Source organism: Petaurus breviceps, unplaced genomic scaffold (genome assembly GCF_028583685.1).
Source record: "Petaurus breviceps papuanus isolate PSGF00001 unplaced genomic scaffold, PetGlider_PUasm1.0 189, whole genome shotgun sequence".
In the NCBI taxonomy this organism is placed as follows: domain Eukaryota; kingdom Metazoa; phylum Chordata; class Mammalia; order Diprotodontia; family Petauridae; genus Petaurus; species Petaurus breviceps.
This window is the reverse complement of record NW_027185809.1, coordinates 5,389,985-5,407,133: the sequence shown is the minus strand read 5'-3', so window position 1 is coordinate 5,407,133 and position 17,149 is coordinate 5,389,985. Positions and strand designations below refer to the sequence as shown.

The 17,149-nt window shown below is 41.0% G+C and overlaps 1 protein-coding gene and 1 pseudogene across 1 annotated transcript in view; one reads left to right on the top strand and one right to left on the bottom strand.

The window, feature by feature from the left end:
• The window catches only part of VDAC1 (voltage dependent anion channel 1), a 38,068-nt gene that overhangs the window by 10,163 nt on the left and 10,756 nt on the right, over positions 1-17,149 (top strand). The window contains exons 2-5 of the mRNA XM_069091835.1: positions 7,886-7,955; positions 9,028-9,077; positions 12,614-12,766; positions 12,864-12,916. Coding sequence (XP_068947936.1) covers positions 7,889-7,955; positions 9,028-9,077; positions 12,614-12,766; positions 12,864-12,916 — 323 coding nt within the window. The 5' untranslated portion in view covers positions 7,886-7,888. The remainder of the gene's footprint in view (positions 1-7,885; positions 7,956-9,027; positions 9,078-12,613; positions 12,767-12,863; positions 12,917-17,149) is intronic.
• LOC138164217 (tubulin beta-4B chain pseudogene) lies at positions 3,577-7,878 on the bottom strand (annotated as a pseudogene).

The window sequence follows — 17,149 nt, the reverse complement described above, 5'->3', positions numbered from 1 at the left end:
TCTCTCTCTCTCTCTCTCTCTCTCTCTCTCTCTCTCTCTCTCTCGGGCAGATGTTTTTGTGCTACTATAGGAACTGTTCAAAGAGAATAGATTAGTAGTTCAGTGGGAAGAGGCCTGCAGTAGGAATCAAGAGACTTGGGTGTGATTTTAGGCAAGTTACTTGGTGCTCTCTGGGTCTCAGTTTATTTCTCTGTAAAATGAGATAGTTGAACCAGATGACCTCCAAGCTCCCTGGCAGCTCAAATATTCCAGGATTCGGCTGTTCTACTACTAGACATTTACAAAGGAATGCAGCATAATGCAGTAGAGAGCAAATAATATTTAGAGTCAGAGAATAAATCCTGGTTCAGCTGTTTTTGTTATTTGTTGGAACTTGGCCTTCCTACCTCTGGGTCTCGGTTTCCCCATCTGTAAAGTGAAGGAGACTGAACTAGATGATCAGTAAAGAAGCTCTTTTTCCAGTCGTTACCCTGTGGCTCTACAACTAGCTTATTCGGTTGAACAAACATTTGTCAAGCACCTACTCTGTGCAAAGCACAGTGTTGAGTACTAAGTATATAACCGTGAAAAATGAGCCACTGCCTTTAAGGAGTTTATAAAATTATAGGGGAGTATGACCTGTCTAAATAAGTATGACATAAGGTAGAATATTATAAAAGGAAAAGAGAGAATCCTGTTATTTGTGGGTCAGGGTATGCATCCAATAGAACTTCATGAAAGAGGTACCCAGTGAATTAGTCCTGTAGGGATTCAACTCTTCTCCCCAATTTTATATTCCACCACCCCTCTGATGCACTACTAGGTATTACTGATTTCTGCTTCTGCCCCCTTCCTCTGCCTACACTGTGTTCTATCTAGTTCAGCCCCTTATTTCTTCATTGGACTATTTCATTTGCTATCTCCTTAGGATCCTTTTGAATCTCTTCTTCTTCCTGCTGTCAGATTGATATTTCTTAAAAAGAGATCCAACTACATAACTTTGTTGCTCAGAAATCTCCAAGGAGTCCTCATTACCTCTAGGGTAAAATAGAACATCCTCAACCTGACATTTAAAACCCTTTACAATCTGACTCCCACATGCTGTCTTCTTTCCTATGTCCCTTCTCCCGCTCTTAATCTAGGCGCACTGCTCTGCTAGCTGTTTTTTGGTACATGGCAGTTCATCATCTCCTGCCTTCTTACATTCATGGGGGTTCCCACAAGTCTGGAATATGCTCCTTCCTCATCCCAGCCTTTGTTTCCTTTAAAACAATGTGCCATAGCCTCCCAGCTGTTAGTGCTTTTCTTTGAAATTATTACATACTTTCTGTTTATTTCTTGGGTTACATATTGTATCTCCCTCAGGAAAATGTAAATTCCCTGAGGGCAGGGGCTGTTTCATTTTGTTCTATATAGTCAGTGTCTATTGTAATACTCTTCCCAGTGTGCAGTTAATAAATAGCAAGTGTTAAATCGAAGAGACAGAAATCTAGAGTACTTGTATTATAGTCACAGAGGTGACTTAACAATCCACACAAATTTCTATAATGCTTACTATATCTCAGGCACTCTGTTAAGTTCTGGGGATACAAAGATGGAAGTGAAATGACCCTTGCCCTCAAGGAGGTTACATTCCAAAGTGGGAACCACCATTTATAGGTATATACTAGATGGTTCTTTGGATAGAGCACTAGGTCTGGAGTCAGGAAGACCTGAGTTCAGATGTGGCCTCAGGCACTTACTACCTAGCTGTGTGACCCTGGGCAAGTCACTTGACATTTTTTGCCTGCCTCAGTTTCCTCACCTGTAAAATGAGTTAGAGAAGAAAATGGCAGACCACTCCAGTATCTTTGCCAAGAAAACCCAAATGGGGTCACAACGATTCAGACATGACTGAAACAAGTTAACAAGAAGATATACAAATTGTACAAGGTGATGCCGACACTCTCCAGTTGGGAGTGGGGGAGGGGGGCATTAAGAAAAGTCTCATGTAGGTGGTAGTGTTCATGCTGATAAGTAAAGGAAATCATTCGTTCTTTTATGAATACATACAGGTAAGGGATAGGACAAGAAGAGTTAGTGGTCTAATTTGACTGGAAAATACAGTATGGAGGTGAGTAGTGTGAAATACAGCTGGGAAGTTCTGTGGGATTACAATTTAACCAAAGGAATATTCATAGACAAAGAGGAAACAAAATTAACTTTTTCCCCCCAGTGATCTGGTTTATGTATAAGATCATAAAGAATCAACCAAAAAATTGATTGAAGGAACTTCAGCAAAGTTGTGGCATATAAACTAAATCCTTAAAATGTTAGTATTTCTATATATTACCAACAAAACCCAGCAGGAAGAGCTAGAAAGAGAGCTTCCATTTAAAATAAAAACAGAAAACACAGTAAATTTGAGAATGTTTCTACAAAGATTTGTCCAGGAAGTATATGAATCCCACTGTTAAACAGTATTTGCGGAGATAAAGATATACCTAAATAATTGTAAAAACGTTAATAATAAAAAAATTAATTAATTTTAGTAGCTAAAATCTACAAACTAAGGGGAAGGAAATATCCTATTGTAGAATGGCTAGACAAATTATGGCTTTTGAATATAATGGAATATTATTTTGCCCATAGGAAATTTAAAAATGTAGAGTTTTAGATAAACTGCCCTAGTATGAAATGAGCAAAAGTACAATTTATACAATAACAATGTCATAGAGAAAAATAACTTCGAAAGATTGTAGACCTCTTTATCATTGCAATGATGAACCATGAGTCCAGAAGACTAAGATGAAACTAGTTTCAATTATCCTTGCAGTGAGGTAGTGAACTTGAAATACAGAATATGATAAAAGTGATTCTTGAAGATGGCCAATGCAGGAATTTGGTTTGCTGAACTATGCATATTTTTTTCTTTTTCCCTTGTTTAGTTGGAGAGGGCAGTAGAAGGGAGAGATAACATATACTCGTAAAAATAAGCTTAATCTTTTAAAAGCTATGAGGAAGCCAGTTTGTGACTATTCTTAATACCAGGCTAAGATACACTTATTTTATTCCATAGACATCAGGGAGCCACTGGAGTGTTTTTGCTTTTTGGAGGGGGGAAGGCAGGGCAGTTGGGGTTAAGTGACTTGCCTAAGGTCACACGGCTAGTAAGTGTTAAGTGTCTGAGGCTGGATTTGAATTCAGGTCCTCTTGACTCCAGGGCCCGTCCTCTATTCACAGTGCCACTTAGCTACCCTGTTGGAGGTTTTTGAGTAAGAGACTATCATGGCAAGATATTGACAGCAGAGAAGTGATCATTGAGAAAGGCACTAAAGCAGACAATGAATGATAAAAGCACGACACTTTGGAGCCATCTAGTGAAGGGACATAATGTCCCTCCTTCACCCCAACACGCTAATAATTGCAGTATACCCTAGAAGTGCAGCACAGAATTGAAAAAGCGATAATAATATTTATTCTGAGTCAGGAAGATGTTTATGGATGTTCAGTAGACTTCATTTTAAAATTCAGGGGAGTGATACACATTTTAAAAAGATTTCCAATCCTGAAGCTTAAAATACAATAATTTTGGTGGTTAATTTTGTTATGTCTGTATGTTCTTAAACATGTATTAAGTACCTACTATTTGTCAGGCACTGGGCTAAGTGCTGGGGATACAAATAACAAAGAAAGACAGTCTTTGCCCTTGAGGAGCTTACAATCTAATTGGAGAAAGCAGCAAATGAAAGGAGGGGAGAAAGGAAGAGTACCCAGTGTGGGGGTATAATGGAGAAGTCCAGATGGCTGCAGCCAACTGGGAAATGAAGACCTCATTTCCTGAGATGTCTGTAATCATTATATTTTATTAATAGTACCTCCTGCAAAATGGTTTTTTTTCCCCCCCAAGAGCTAGGAGAACCAAAGCTGAAGGAAAAGGTGATCAGTCCAAGATCCCCAAGCATACCTGGTAGTTGGGCTGGGGTCTGGCATGGTATTTTCTTTCTTTCTTTTCTTTTTTTTTTTTTATCACAATTTTATTGCCTAAATGTTTAGGGACATTCACTGAGCCCCACCCCCTCCCTGCCAGTCCCATCCAAATCATAACACTAGGCTAAGGTGGGAGTTAGTGCATGCTCATTTGGAAAAATGAAAATGTGCCCAACATAGCATAGGGTGGAGTTATTTGGGGGAGGAAGGAATTTATCCGGAAGAGGTGAGACACCCAAGGACTGGGGGTCAGGTCATAACTCCATCATTCACTCTGTGTATCACTCAAGGCCCTTTTTTTATGAAGAAGGGCGGGTAATCTCAAAGTTTCTTCTAGGTCTAAATGCCTCCCATGGTGTTGTCCCCCCTTTTCAGGAGTAGTTTGAGAGAGAGAATAGGAGAGCCAAGGTTTAGAGGGATCAGAGAAGATGAGGGAGATTATAAGGTCAGAGAAATTGGAGAGAAAAATCCAGTAAAGTATCAGGGAATTTGGGGTAATTAAAGATTGGGTGGGATCAGAGAAGCTGAGTGTGGATGAGGTTGAAGACAAATCAGGGAGACAGTATAAGAGAATTAGAGGGAATAAAAGTTTGGTGGGGTCAGAGGACAATATGAAGTGATTTGAGCAGAGAAACTGAGGGAACACAGGGTCAAGGCAGAATCTAGGGGAAGTAATGTCAGACAAGAATGAGGGTCAGAACTGTGGAGGGCAAGGTGGGGTCTGTGGGACAGACCTAGTGGGAAGCCCTCTAGGCCATTTCCTCCTCCTCATCTTCCTCCTCAAATTCCCCCTCTTCTGCTGTAGCATCTTGGTATTGTTGGTACTCTGAGACCAGGTCATTCATGTTGCTCTCAGCCTCAGTGAACTCCATCTCATCCATCCCCTCACCCGTGTACCAATGGAGGAAGGCCTTCTGGCGGAAAATGGCCGTGAACTGCTCGGAGATGTGTTTGAAGAGCTCCTGGATGGCGGTGCTGTTGCTGATGAAGGTGGCTGCCATCTTGAGACCCTGGGATGGGATGTCACCACTGTCTTGACGCTGTTGGGGATGCATTCCACAAAGTAGCTGCTATTTTTGTTCTGAACATTCAGCATCTGCTCATCTACCTCCTTCATCGACATGCGGCCACAGAAGATGGCAGCCACTGTCAAGTAGCGCCCCTTGGGGGGAGGGGGTCACAGGCCGCCATCATGTTCTTGGCATCAAACATCTGTTGAGTGAGCTCAGGGACCATCAATGCCCTGTACTGCTGGCTCCCTCGGCTGGTGAGTGGGGCAAAGCCAGGCATGAAGAAGTGGAGACCGGGGAAGGGGTCCATGTTCACTGCAAGCTTTTGCAGGTCAGCATTGAGCTGGACTGGGAAACGGAGGCAGGTGGTGACTCGCTCATTGTGGCAGAAACTAGGTGATTGAGGTCCCCATAGGTGGGTGTAGTGAGCTTGAGGGTACGGAAACAGATGTTGTAGAGGGCCTCATTGTCAATACAGTAGGTCTCATCTTGTGTGCTCCACCAGCCGGTGGACTTGAGAGGGTGGCATTGTAGGGCTCCACCACTGTGTCTGACACCTTGGGTGAGGGCACCACACTGAATGTGTTCATGATGCAGTCTGGGTACTCCTCACAAATCTTGCTGATCAGCAAGGTGCTCATGCCTGAGCCTGTGCCCCCACCCAGCGAATGGGTCAGCTGGAAGCCTTGCAGGCAGTCACAGCTCTCTGCCTCCTTCTGAACTACATCCAGGACTGAATCCACTAACCCAGCACCCTCTGTATGGTGACCTTTGGCCCAGTTGTTCCCAGCCCCAGACTGGCCAAAGACAAAGTTGTCTGGCTAGAAGATTTGCCCAAATGGGCCAGAACGGACCAAGTCCATGGTCCCTGGTTCCAGGTCCACCAGCACTGCTCAGGGCACATATTTCCCTCCTGTGGCCTCATTGTAGTAAACATTGATCCTTTCCAGCTGTAGGTCACTATCACCATGGTAAGTGCCAGTGGGATCAATGCCATGCTCCTCACTGATCACTTCCCAGAACTTGGCTCCAATCAGGTTGCCGCACTGGCCTGCCTGCAGGTGCACAATCTCGTGCATGGTGGCCGTAGGGGGTGGGGGGTGGGATGGGGCACCCGCGATCCAATCCTCGCACTCCTGGGGAGGGGTAGGCGTGCACTGAGTGTGTGTGGCGTGGTATTTTCTATTTTTCTTTTTTGTTGTTTCCGGAAGCTTGAATGTTCATCTTTTTAAGCATTAGCTTAGTCTTGGCTTTTTGCTGGAGTTGGGGGTAACATGCCCTCAATGTTTAGGGAAAGACAGGTGGGATTTTGGCGGGGATTTGGTGGGGAAAGAAGAGAGAAAAGGTACAGTTCAGAGAACTGCAGAAGACAGAATTTCACTCAGCCTTCCAACAGTGAAGCCCTTAGACATCTGTCCGGGCAGAACTCTAGGAACCCCAGTTTCTTCCATTGTAAAGTGGGTATAAATAATAATTGTACAACCTTCGTCATCTCTGCTCCTGGCTACCCTGGCTTCTTTTCGAGTCCCACCTGCTTCAAGAAGACTTTCCCGGTCCCCTTCAATGCTAGTGCTTTCCTTCTGTCGATGATGTCTAATTTATCCTGCCCATATCTTGTTTGTATGTCTTTATTCACATGTTTTCTCTGTTTGAGAACAGGGACTACCTTTTGTCTTTTGTTGTATCCCCAGCAGTTAGAACGGTACCTGACACATAGTAGACGTTTAATAAATGTTGATTTGAGAGGCTTGTTGGGAGGGAAGCCTTATGTGAACCATAAAGTGGAATTTTCGCTTAAGAAGTCTGTTGTCTCCAGCGACATTCTCGGAAGGCATTTGGGTCTGTTGCTGGGACTACAGGACATTGGGAAAGAAATAGACCATCCAGTGCCAGCGAGATGAGAGCAGAGGAGTGGCCACATCATGCTGCTTAACCAGAGACACCCAAGAGAGCACCAAGGGGGAGGCAAGGGCAGCGAAGACTGGGCATTAGTGTAATCTTCCAAGCCCTTTCCTCCCTCCCACATAACACACAACACACCACAAAAGTGGGACTTGGGGGGTGGCAATAAGCATTTATATAGTGCCTACGGTGTGCCAGGCACTATACAAGGTAGATTTTTTGTGAGTAAAGGAAACTGAGGCAAACAGGTTAAGTGACTTGCCCAGGGTCACCCAACTAGCAAATGTCTGAGGCCAGATTTGAGTCAGTAACTTCCTGGCTCCAGGACAGTGCTCTGTCCTCTGTGCCACCAACTGCTTCTTGGAAGGGCAGGAAAAAGTTACAACTGGGAATATCTAGTTACATCTATATTATATCTATTACACCTAATTAATATATCTAGTTATAATCTAATATTAGGGAACTTCAGGGAGCATGTTTTTCAAGCCATAGCAAGAGGAAGATATCCATGATAGTTTTGTGAAGGGTCTTGGTGCGTTGTTGATTACTTTCAGATCTTTTGCCTCCTTATCACTCATGCCTGGATTACTCCTACTATCTGCCCCCCCCCCCCCCTGCTTCTATTCGAGTGCTGCTAAATAGGAGAGCTGTTGGAAGTCACAGAGTTGTGCTATCTGGGAAAAATAGAAGTTCATGTTATTCAGCTTAACTAGGGGGCCCTTGCTGCAGCAAGAGAATCCTTTCTTATTCCCTGTTTTCTCTCATGAAGCCCCATTTGAAGGAATTTGCCTCAATAGGCTCCTGAAATCTCTTCCAGTTCTAAGTCTATGATATTCCCATCATATGAGGCACAGAGAGAAATGATTTGCGGATGCAGTTGGCTAGTGGCAGAACTGGAAAAGATGTGTATGAAGCGTCTAGTAGAACATTACATTTTATTAATGTTAATGATATTTTCCATTAACAAAATAGATTTCTACAGATAGCAAACATGCACATTCTGATGATTATTTTTGTTCCTGCAGAAAATGGCTGTGCCACCTACTTATGCTGACCTTGGGAAATCTGCCAGGGATGTGTTTACTAAGGGCTATGGTGAGTTCTTTCTGTCATTGGGTATCTGAGGCTTGAGCTGTTTTCTGTGTAGATTTTTACTTACTTTAGCATATAAGACATATATCAACTTCTCAGAGAGTTGGAGATTATTTTCCTAATCCACTTTTTTTCTCTGAGTAAAAATATAAAGGCTTTTAGAGTTGCCCAAAATAATTTACTAGTCTGGATCCATGTTCATTGATGTAGGAACTTCCTGTGCTAGTACAAACTGCAGCCCTGCCTTGTCTTCCTAAGCACTTGTTGTCCATTGTCTTTCCATAATTCCTCAATTGAGGCTCTGCTAATGCATTGGCAGCTTTCCTCGGTTTTTAGCACTTGATTTTCTACCTGATGTCTCTCATTCTTGCCTCATGACTGATGTTCCCTCTTTTTTGTAGTTCTCCATGTTCTCTGTATTTCCAGCACCACTTTGTTCTGAAAATAATGTTGTCTAAACACCCAGAATATTGGGTGTATTAGTGATGATTAATATAAACTGCTAAAATAAAAATTCAATTAGATGTATGTTAAGAGATTCATTCAATGGTTCTATCTACCAGTGAGAAGCATTCCTCCTAAGTATTTAAGTAGGAAGTCCCTGGCATGTTCTCCTTTTCTTCATTCACACAGTTCTGCTTAATCTGTAGCCAGGCTTTTGAAGCTGGCAGCTAGAACTCAGTTAGAGGAAAAAAAACAAGGTCTGTCTTTGCCTTGAAGACCGTTACATGAACAGTGCCAGAGGGAGGTGTTTTTTTTTCTTCTAAATTTAGCTCATCTTTAAACTTATGAGCATTGGGCCCAATGACTGCCGCACAGCAGTACCAGCTTCTGCCTGGGCCAACCAGGGAAAGCAGGGGTGGGACAAAGGACCTCCCTAGGCTGGATTTCTCTACTGACACCCCATTAGCAGTGATAGCCTGAATAATTATCATGCAGTAGAAGCTTAGTGCATGCAGTATTGAAAAACCCAGGTTTTATTGTCCTTATTTCAAAAGGAACACTTAGAATGTCACTAAAAGAATTTTTCTTTCTAGGTAATTCTTCCCTATTAATATCTTTCTTTTTCCTTTAGGATTTGGCTTAATAAAATTGGATCTGAAAACAAAATCTGAGAATGGACTGGTAAGTCTTTCAATACCTGTAAATGTGATCCTGAAAATCTTTCCCAATATAGTCCCCAGTTATCAAAAGTGGCACTTTGGAGATGGTCTGTAATTCTAGATGGTAATTTCAGTTGTTATCTGTCTCACCTCTCCCAAATACTTACTGAATCATTTGCAAAGTATCCATTTCAAGATCATGTTAGACTCATTTTGAACAGCTAATGAGGTAGGGGTGGCAATCTAGAATTAGGGAAAGGGTGGGCAGGACTTTTGAATGATTGGGTCATAAAACTGTGATTCATTTATTCTTTAGAGCCGAGAGAATATTGTCAAGTGCCAAACACTGAGGAGTTCTGCCTCTGTGAATAATGAAGAGGGACAGCAGTAACATTTAGTAGACAACTTTGATAGGGGGAAATAATATACATTTTCAAGTTCTAGCAGATTTTCCAATGCTTAGATTCTCCATGCTAAACTTTTGGGGAGGCCTGACTCTGGGATCTGGGTCTCAGTCGCTTCTCTCTCTGAAAATCATGTGCAAAAATAAATAAATTTCCTAATAATCCTAAAAACGTAGGATCTTTGATCTAGACTTGGGAGTAACCTCAAGAGACCATTTATTTAGTCTACCCCTATTATACAAATGGGGAAACTGAGGCCCATAAAAATTAAATGACTTACCCAAGGTCATAATTACCAAATGTGGGTTTTGAACTCAGGTCCTCTGACTCCAGTACAAGTGTTCTTTTCACATCCTTTCAGGTCACTGTGCCTGTTTCCCCCTGGCCCTTCTGGCCAGGCCACAGGAAAAATCATTGTCTGGTCCTCTAGAGGAAGGTTGGCTAACATTTCTCTTTTGTTCTTTGTTCCTTCACCAAAATTGACCTTGAGGCATGGGGTTTTTTTTCCAGTAGGGGATTAGGTGGGGTGATTTTACTTTTGGAATTTCCCCCCCCAAACAAATCACTTCTGTTAAAGGCTGGAGGAAATAATATTTTAGAAATTCTTGACTAGTTTGTATGGCATGGAGAGGAAGAAAGAGGACAGGTGCCAAAAGAATCAGTTCTCATCTACTTATTTTTCTTCATGACATTCATTGAAAATTTTTTTTTCAGTTGCAAATTTTCTTTCTCCCTCCAAACCCTTGAGAAGGCAAGCAATATGATACCCATTACATATACGAAGTCATACAAAGCATATTTCGATATTAGCTATTGAAAATGAAAAACAAAAAAAGTTTCATCTATTTTAAAAATTTTTTACAGAAAAATTTCTATCCTACGCTGACTTCCCTAGCCTCTCCATCATATTTCTGGGTCACCTTTCCTCCTCATTGATTGATATTTTCCCAGGGGACATGCAAACACTAATGCTATTAGTTTAAAACCAAAAGAGGTTTTAAACCCTGAAAAAAAAAAGCCCCCAAAACAAATCTCACATTATACATTCCAAAGCCAAGTCAAAATGATTTTTGGTGTTACTGCTGCTTCAGTTCCTGTACATCATGCATCCCTTGTGATGGAGGGATAGTCAACATATAATCAACATGTTTCACATCAGATGGCTAAGTGATATTTAACCAAAAAAGTTATAGCTTCTTAATTTTGACTTTTCTTATTCCTTTCTTTTTTTAAATTATAAGACTGAATTTCTTTACATATTCTAACATGGGACCCTATCTTTGATCTATGCTCTGGCCTGGTGAACCCTTTGAGGGCAGAAACATTGTTTCTGGCACACAGTAACAGCTTAATAAATGTTTGTTGATTGATTGGCTGATGGTGACAGTTACCTTTATCAGGCATATGACTTGCTTAATTCTGAAAACCAGGGGTTATTAACCAGAATTACCTCTTTCATGTCTCTCAATCTTGTATGATTTTTGACATGTAGCCAAAAACCATCAACTGAGTCTTTTTGTCAGTTGTGAGACTATAAAGGTCTGCCCTGCTTTTTCATATAGTTTTCAAAAGCCTAGATGGTTCCTTCTCATTTCTTCCCAAGAGATGTAAGGGATACTCAGTACATAGCCTGTTTGCTTCACTAGTCTTCATGCAGAGTCAGGAGAGCAGGAGAAAGGTTGCTGTCATGATGGACAGACGTCCTCTGCAGGATTTATGGTAGGATGTAGAAAAGAATGAAGTTGGGAGGGCATGGATGTGTTAACTGTTATCATTGATAAGATAACAGATCTATCCACATTCTACCAAAGGACTTAAATATTTCTAAAAATTCAATGTGTGGTAATTAAAATTATCTTGTGTCTCTTAATGAATCTATTGAAAAACCATTAGCTTTTTTTTTTTTTTAAAGCAATCGGGGTTAAGTAACTTGCTCAAGGTTACACGGCCAGTTATTTTTGGGTGTGGTGCTGAGTATCTGAGCCCGGATTTGATCCAGGTCATCCCGACACTAGAGCCGGTGCTCTTACTCTGAGCCACCTGGCCGCCCCTAAGCAACTGGGGTTAAGTAACTTGCTCAAGGTTACACGGCCAGGTGTTTCTGGGTGGGTGCTAAGTGTCTCAGCCCAGGATTTGATCTCCAGGTCTTCTCAACACTGGAGCCGGTGCTCTTACTCACTGTGCTACCTGGCCGCCCCGAAACCATTAGCTTTTGGCATGTAGGAGGCTGCATGGTGAAGTGGAGAACCCACTTCTGTGACTTGCTACCTGTCTTCCCTTAGGAAACTACTTAACCTTTCTGGGCATCAGTTTCCTCATCTATGAAATGAAGGGGTTGGTCTACATGCTCTCTATGGTCACTTTCTGATATGAGTCTATGATTCTCTGAAATTCACAGAACTGAAATGAAACTGAAACTTTTCAGGTTATAGTACTGAGAAGACAGCTTCAGTTTAAGCCTTCCTTCCAAAGCCAATTTAAGGGAGGGTGCACAAAGGAGGACCCTGTTTCATGCCACATCTGACTAAAATAAGGAGGCAGTTCAGGTTCAATTTCAGTTTAAGTCAGTATGGCGTGCTTGTCTGGCATATATAGGGTGCTTAATAAATGTTTGTTTACACTTCGCCCTTATGAAGATTGGACATTACAAAGCAAATAAATTGGAGTGAGGCGATTCTTTGCCTTGCAAAGTAGGCCTTTGCATAATTCCTTAGAATTGTGTGCTCCTCTGGTGATGTAAGATGTGTAGATTCATCTTATGAAAACATCATTTGAACACAGGTAATGATAGCTTTACAGCTAGTAACTGTAGGTGTTCATGTTTTGATTTACAAAGCACTTTAGTCACAACAGTGCTAGTATTATCCCCATTTTACAGATGAAAAGACCAAGATTTAGAGAAGTCAGGTAGCTTGTTAGAAGTCAAATGGACTGTGCCAGATAGATCCAGGACTTGACCTCATTCTCTTGACTTAGAATCTAGTGTTCTTTCTATGAAGAACCATGAAGTTACTTACCATGAAGTCTTTCACATCCTTAATTGTATAACACTAGGTATAGAACATCTTGGGTGACCAATAGTCATTCTTCCCCATTTTAAGTATGTAAGTATATCATTTTGTACCTCACCCTAATTTAATTTCTTTTTTTCTAGGAATTTACAAGTTCAGGTTCAGCAAACACTGAGACCAGTAAAGTTTCAGGCAGTTTGGAAACAAAATACAAATGGTCTGAATATGGCTTGACATTCATAGAAAAGTGGAACACAGACAATACATTGGGCACTGAAATTACTGTTGAAGATCAGGTAACCATGTCCCTGAAGACACACCCTTTGATCATTTTGTGTATCACAGCCTTCTTTGCAACTACAAATACAACTTGTGAATTTCTTTTCTGTTCAGCTTGCACGTGGACTGAAGCTGACCTTTGATTCGTCCTTCTCACCTAACACGGGGTAAGAATTAAGTTAGTTGGACTGTGTAACAGGGCTGCTTTGTCATAATGTCTGAAGCGCAGAGCGTTTGCTAGAGAAGAAGGTGGTTACAGGATTCTGTGTTCTGAATGGCTTTCACTGTATCAGTTCTGCTCTTGTGCAAGATAAGACATGCTGTGATAAAGATTATGTTCTTATGTTATAGTGCTACGTACATATGCATGTATGTACATAAAATGTCTTTTAGATCTGAGTGCAATTTTATCACTAAATAATGTCTAATCTGTGTGTGAGCTAAATCTACTGTGTAATAGGAACTTGACATCCAAACATGTGAGTATTAAGTGAAGATACATGCTACTTATTACCATGTGCTTTGTTAATTTGACAGACTTAAGTGGCTTAGCATTTACTTTGGAGGATAAACCAACTAGACTCATGTAGAAGTGGGCGGTATTGGGCATTCTGGTGTAGTGGAAAGCATAGAGTTTCTTCTGTAAATTACCGATGATACCAGCATTACCGCGGGCAAATCATGTATGTGTCTCTGGACCTCCATTCCCTCTGCTGAAAAAACTGAGTCTGGGAAGGGAATAATGAGGCAAGAGAGTCGGAGACAATGAAAAGTTGTCTCCAGATAGTTGAAGGACTCTTGTGGGAAAGGGATGAATATGTGTTCTGTTTATTTCTAGAGGGCAGAACTAGAAAGACTCATGGATATTGGAATAAGTAGACTATCTGTATAAAATACTTTGAATGGAAAGTAGTAGTTTACCTCTCAGTGTAGGTCTTTAAAAATCCTTGATGATAATTTCTTTTTAACATGAATATATTTTTAATTTTACAAAAATTCAACTCACCCTCCCACTCACTGCCCAGTTGAAAAAGGAAGAAAAATAAAACTCCTGTTATAAATGTGTGTAGTGAAGCAAAATAAGTTTCTGCATCAGTCATATCTAAAAAAAATGGTTTAATGTCTTGTTCTATACTCATGATCTCTTAACCTTTCTATCAAGGAGTAGATAGCATATTTCCTTATTAGTCCTCTGGAATTATTCTTGGTCTTTACTCTGATCAGAGTTTTTAAGTCTTTCATAGTTGCTCGTCATTACAATGTTGTTGTCATTGTATACTTTCTGTTCTGGTTCTTCTCACTTCACTCTTCATCAGTTCATACAAGTCTCCCCAGGGTTCACTGAAACCATCCCCTTAAATATTTCTTATATTATGATAGCATTCCATCACATTCATATACCATAACTTGTTCAACTATTCCCCAATTGATGAGTACCCTCTAAGGTTTAGAATATTTTGCCATCACAAAAAGAGCTATAAATATTTTTGTACACCTTTTTTAGTTAGACTTTATTTTGTTTGGGAACAACCCCTTTTCAGAGAGTTTGTTGCTTAAGCAGTGGCACATATCTTGTGCCAAGCTTTTAATTCCCTTTCTAGTTCTTCCATAGCTCTCATTTCTCTTCCTATTTTTTTCTAGCACTGTCATTTATAACTTAGCATTTAAAAAATAAACTTCTCTTCTAGGAATTCTAGTTGAACTTAATGTTATAGTCAGGCCCTGTGTACTTCTGGAGAGAATGTCTAAGTTGGTCTTGTTGCTGTTTTCTTGGGATTGTATTATTCCTGAATCTCAGGGACAGCTTAGGCTGGGGACCTGTAAATTTTCAGTACTCCCAAAGTGATCTGATCCTAGGCAACATCTGATCATTGCCCCCCCTGGTCAGAGCTTTGCAAGTTCCTGGCCTGGGTTTGGGTCAGAGCGATAGAGCTGTGTGTGGGCTTGCCCCCTCTGGAGTTTTAATAGACTGCTATTGGACTTGGCCTCTCTCAACCAAGTGGAAAGTTCTGTTGATTCAGAGCAGCAAAACTATAGACTTTTCTTTGTTCTGGGATTCTTTCCATGGTTATTACTCTGTAGGCTTAAGATTGACCTAGAAGAAGTGGGTAGGTGGCGCAGAGAATAGAGCACTGGCCCAGGAGTCAGGAGGACCTGAGTTCAAATCTGGCCTCAGACACTTAACACAAAACTAGCCATCTGACCTTGGTGTATCAACAATGTGTTCACAATGCCTATGGTAACTATAAATATGCTGATATGGTTATTAATCACAAAATATACAAGGCTCTCTACATGGGGGATAATTCTAGAACATTTATTCAAATACCAGAAAACTGAGTCCCCAAACCAGAAAGTCAAAGCCATCACGGTAGTTATGAAGTTGGCACTTGTAGTTAATGTGGTAAACAGCCACATTCTCAAGCTTTCAGAACAGAACAGGCTACCTCAGGCAAAGGTCCTCCTCCCCACTCACAGCAACTGCTCAGCGTCCAGAAAGCATGCTCCCAGCAGCTCTGGACCTCTCTGCAGTTTCTGTCCCTGGCAGTCCTCAGCAGGAGTCCTTAGCAGAAATCCTGGCTGGCTCAAAAAGAGTTCTCGCCTCTGCCTGCACTTTGGCCACTACAGCTGCCACTGCTGCTGTTACTGCTGCTGCTACCGCCGCTGCCGCCACCACCAGTAACTGCAGGAACTCTAGCTTGGCTTCTGCTTCCTCTTGCTCCACCCCTTTCTGCTATGTCAGCAAATCCAACAGGGCATGGAAGATCTTTAAATCCCATAACCCTTACACTTGGGCAAGTCACTTAGCCCCAATTACCCTACCTTCCCTGCTCCAAAAAGCAAAAAGAAAAATCTTAAAAAAAAAAATTGACCTTGAAGCTAGAACTGAGATTGCACACCTCATTGTATGGGGTCTGACCCATGCACATATTGTTTCCTTGTTAGGTATACAACTTAGGGTCCAGAGCTGCTCTCACCTTGGAATGCCACCCATCATTGAATATCCTATAATTACTCCCCTCCTAGAACTGAGTAGTGAGTGACAATGCTGCCAGTTGACTCTTGTTACTGCACTCCACATAAGGTTGGGTCATTCTTTCTGTATTTGGAAAACTTGCCCTAGTGTACAACCTCTCCCTGCACTGAAATGCTCAGCCAACTCCTGTCAGACCCCATCGTCTGTGTCTGTAGACCTCAATTTCTGACTCCCTACACATTCCTAGGCTGGAAATGTGACTCACTCTTGATTTTTTTTTTCCATTTCCCAATCAGTTTATTATCTGGTGCATTTTCAAGATCTTTAGAGGAAGGCTGTTTCTTTCTTTCTTTTCTTTTTTTTTTTTTTTTTTTTTTTTGATGGAAGGGGAAAATCATTGTCCTTTTTCCTACTCTGCCATCTTGGCCCGACCTCTAGTATCTAATGCTATTTCTTTTTTTATCGTAGTTATTTCTGAATATTAACATCTATTTCCCACTCTGAAAATTGTATGCTTCTTTAACAAAAACAGCTGATCAAAGCCCAGTCAAAATAGGGACCACTTCTGACACCATGTAGCTTCCTGTCCTTGTGGTCTCCTGGCTGTCAAGAAGAGGAAGATGGGTGTCACTGTCCATTCCCCGGGACCCTCACTAGGTGTTCAGTTATTCAGTTGAGCTTCCTTTGAGTGAGCTTTTCATTTACATTAATTTTAATAATTGCATATGTTCTTGTTCACGTTTCTTAAGTCTACATCACTTTATACAAATGTTTCCCTGCTTCATTTCTTACTGCAAAATTATATCCTATTACATTTATAAATGGCAATTTATTCAGCACTGTGATTTATTGCTGGCTTCCTTCTTGGATTTTATGTCCTGTGAATAATTGAACCTCTACTGTTCTTTCTTTTTAAATTGATGCTCTTTTAAAAATGCCACTGTCAACTTTCTGTTACTTCCCCCCACCCCCACCTTCAGCCTTTCTGGGTTTCATCAATGTAGTCTAGCACAAAGAGTTAGAAAGTGAAGTTTCAGTCAGAATTACTACAGAATATGTATAATGCTCAGGAGGAGTCTACGTACAAAACCATAAAAACAAATTCTAGAAATACAGCCATAAAACACTCCACAAAAATAATGACTGACCTGTATACTTGCTGAGTTGTTAGTTGTTCATGGTTGGACAGTGCTAATATAATAAATGGCAGTATTATCTAAATTAATTTATAAGATGCCATACTCATGAAACTATCAAAGACATTTTATAGAGCTAAAAAAAAATCTGTCTAAATGAATAGAATGTCAGTAATCCCAAGGGAAATAATGAAAAAAAAGTAGGAAAGAAAGGGACATATCAGTAACAGACCTCACACTGTTTTACAAAGCAACAATTATTGAAACTATTTATTGATTAAAAAAAT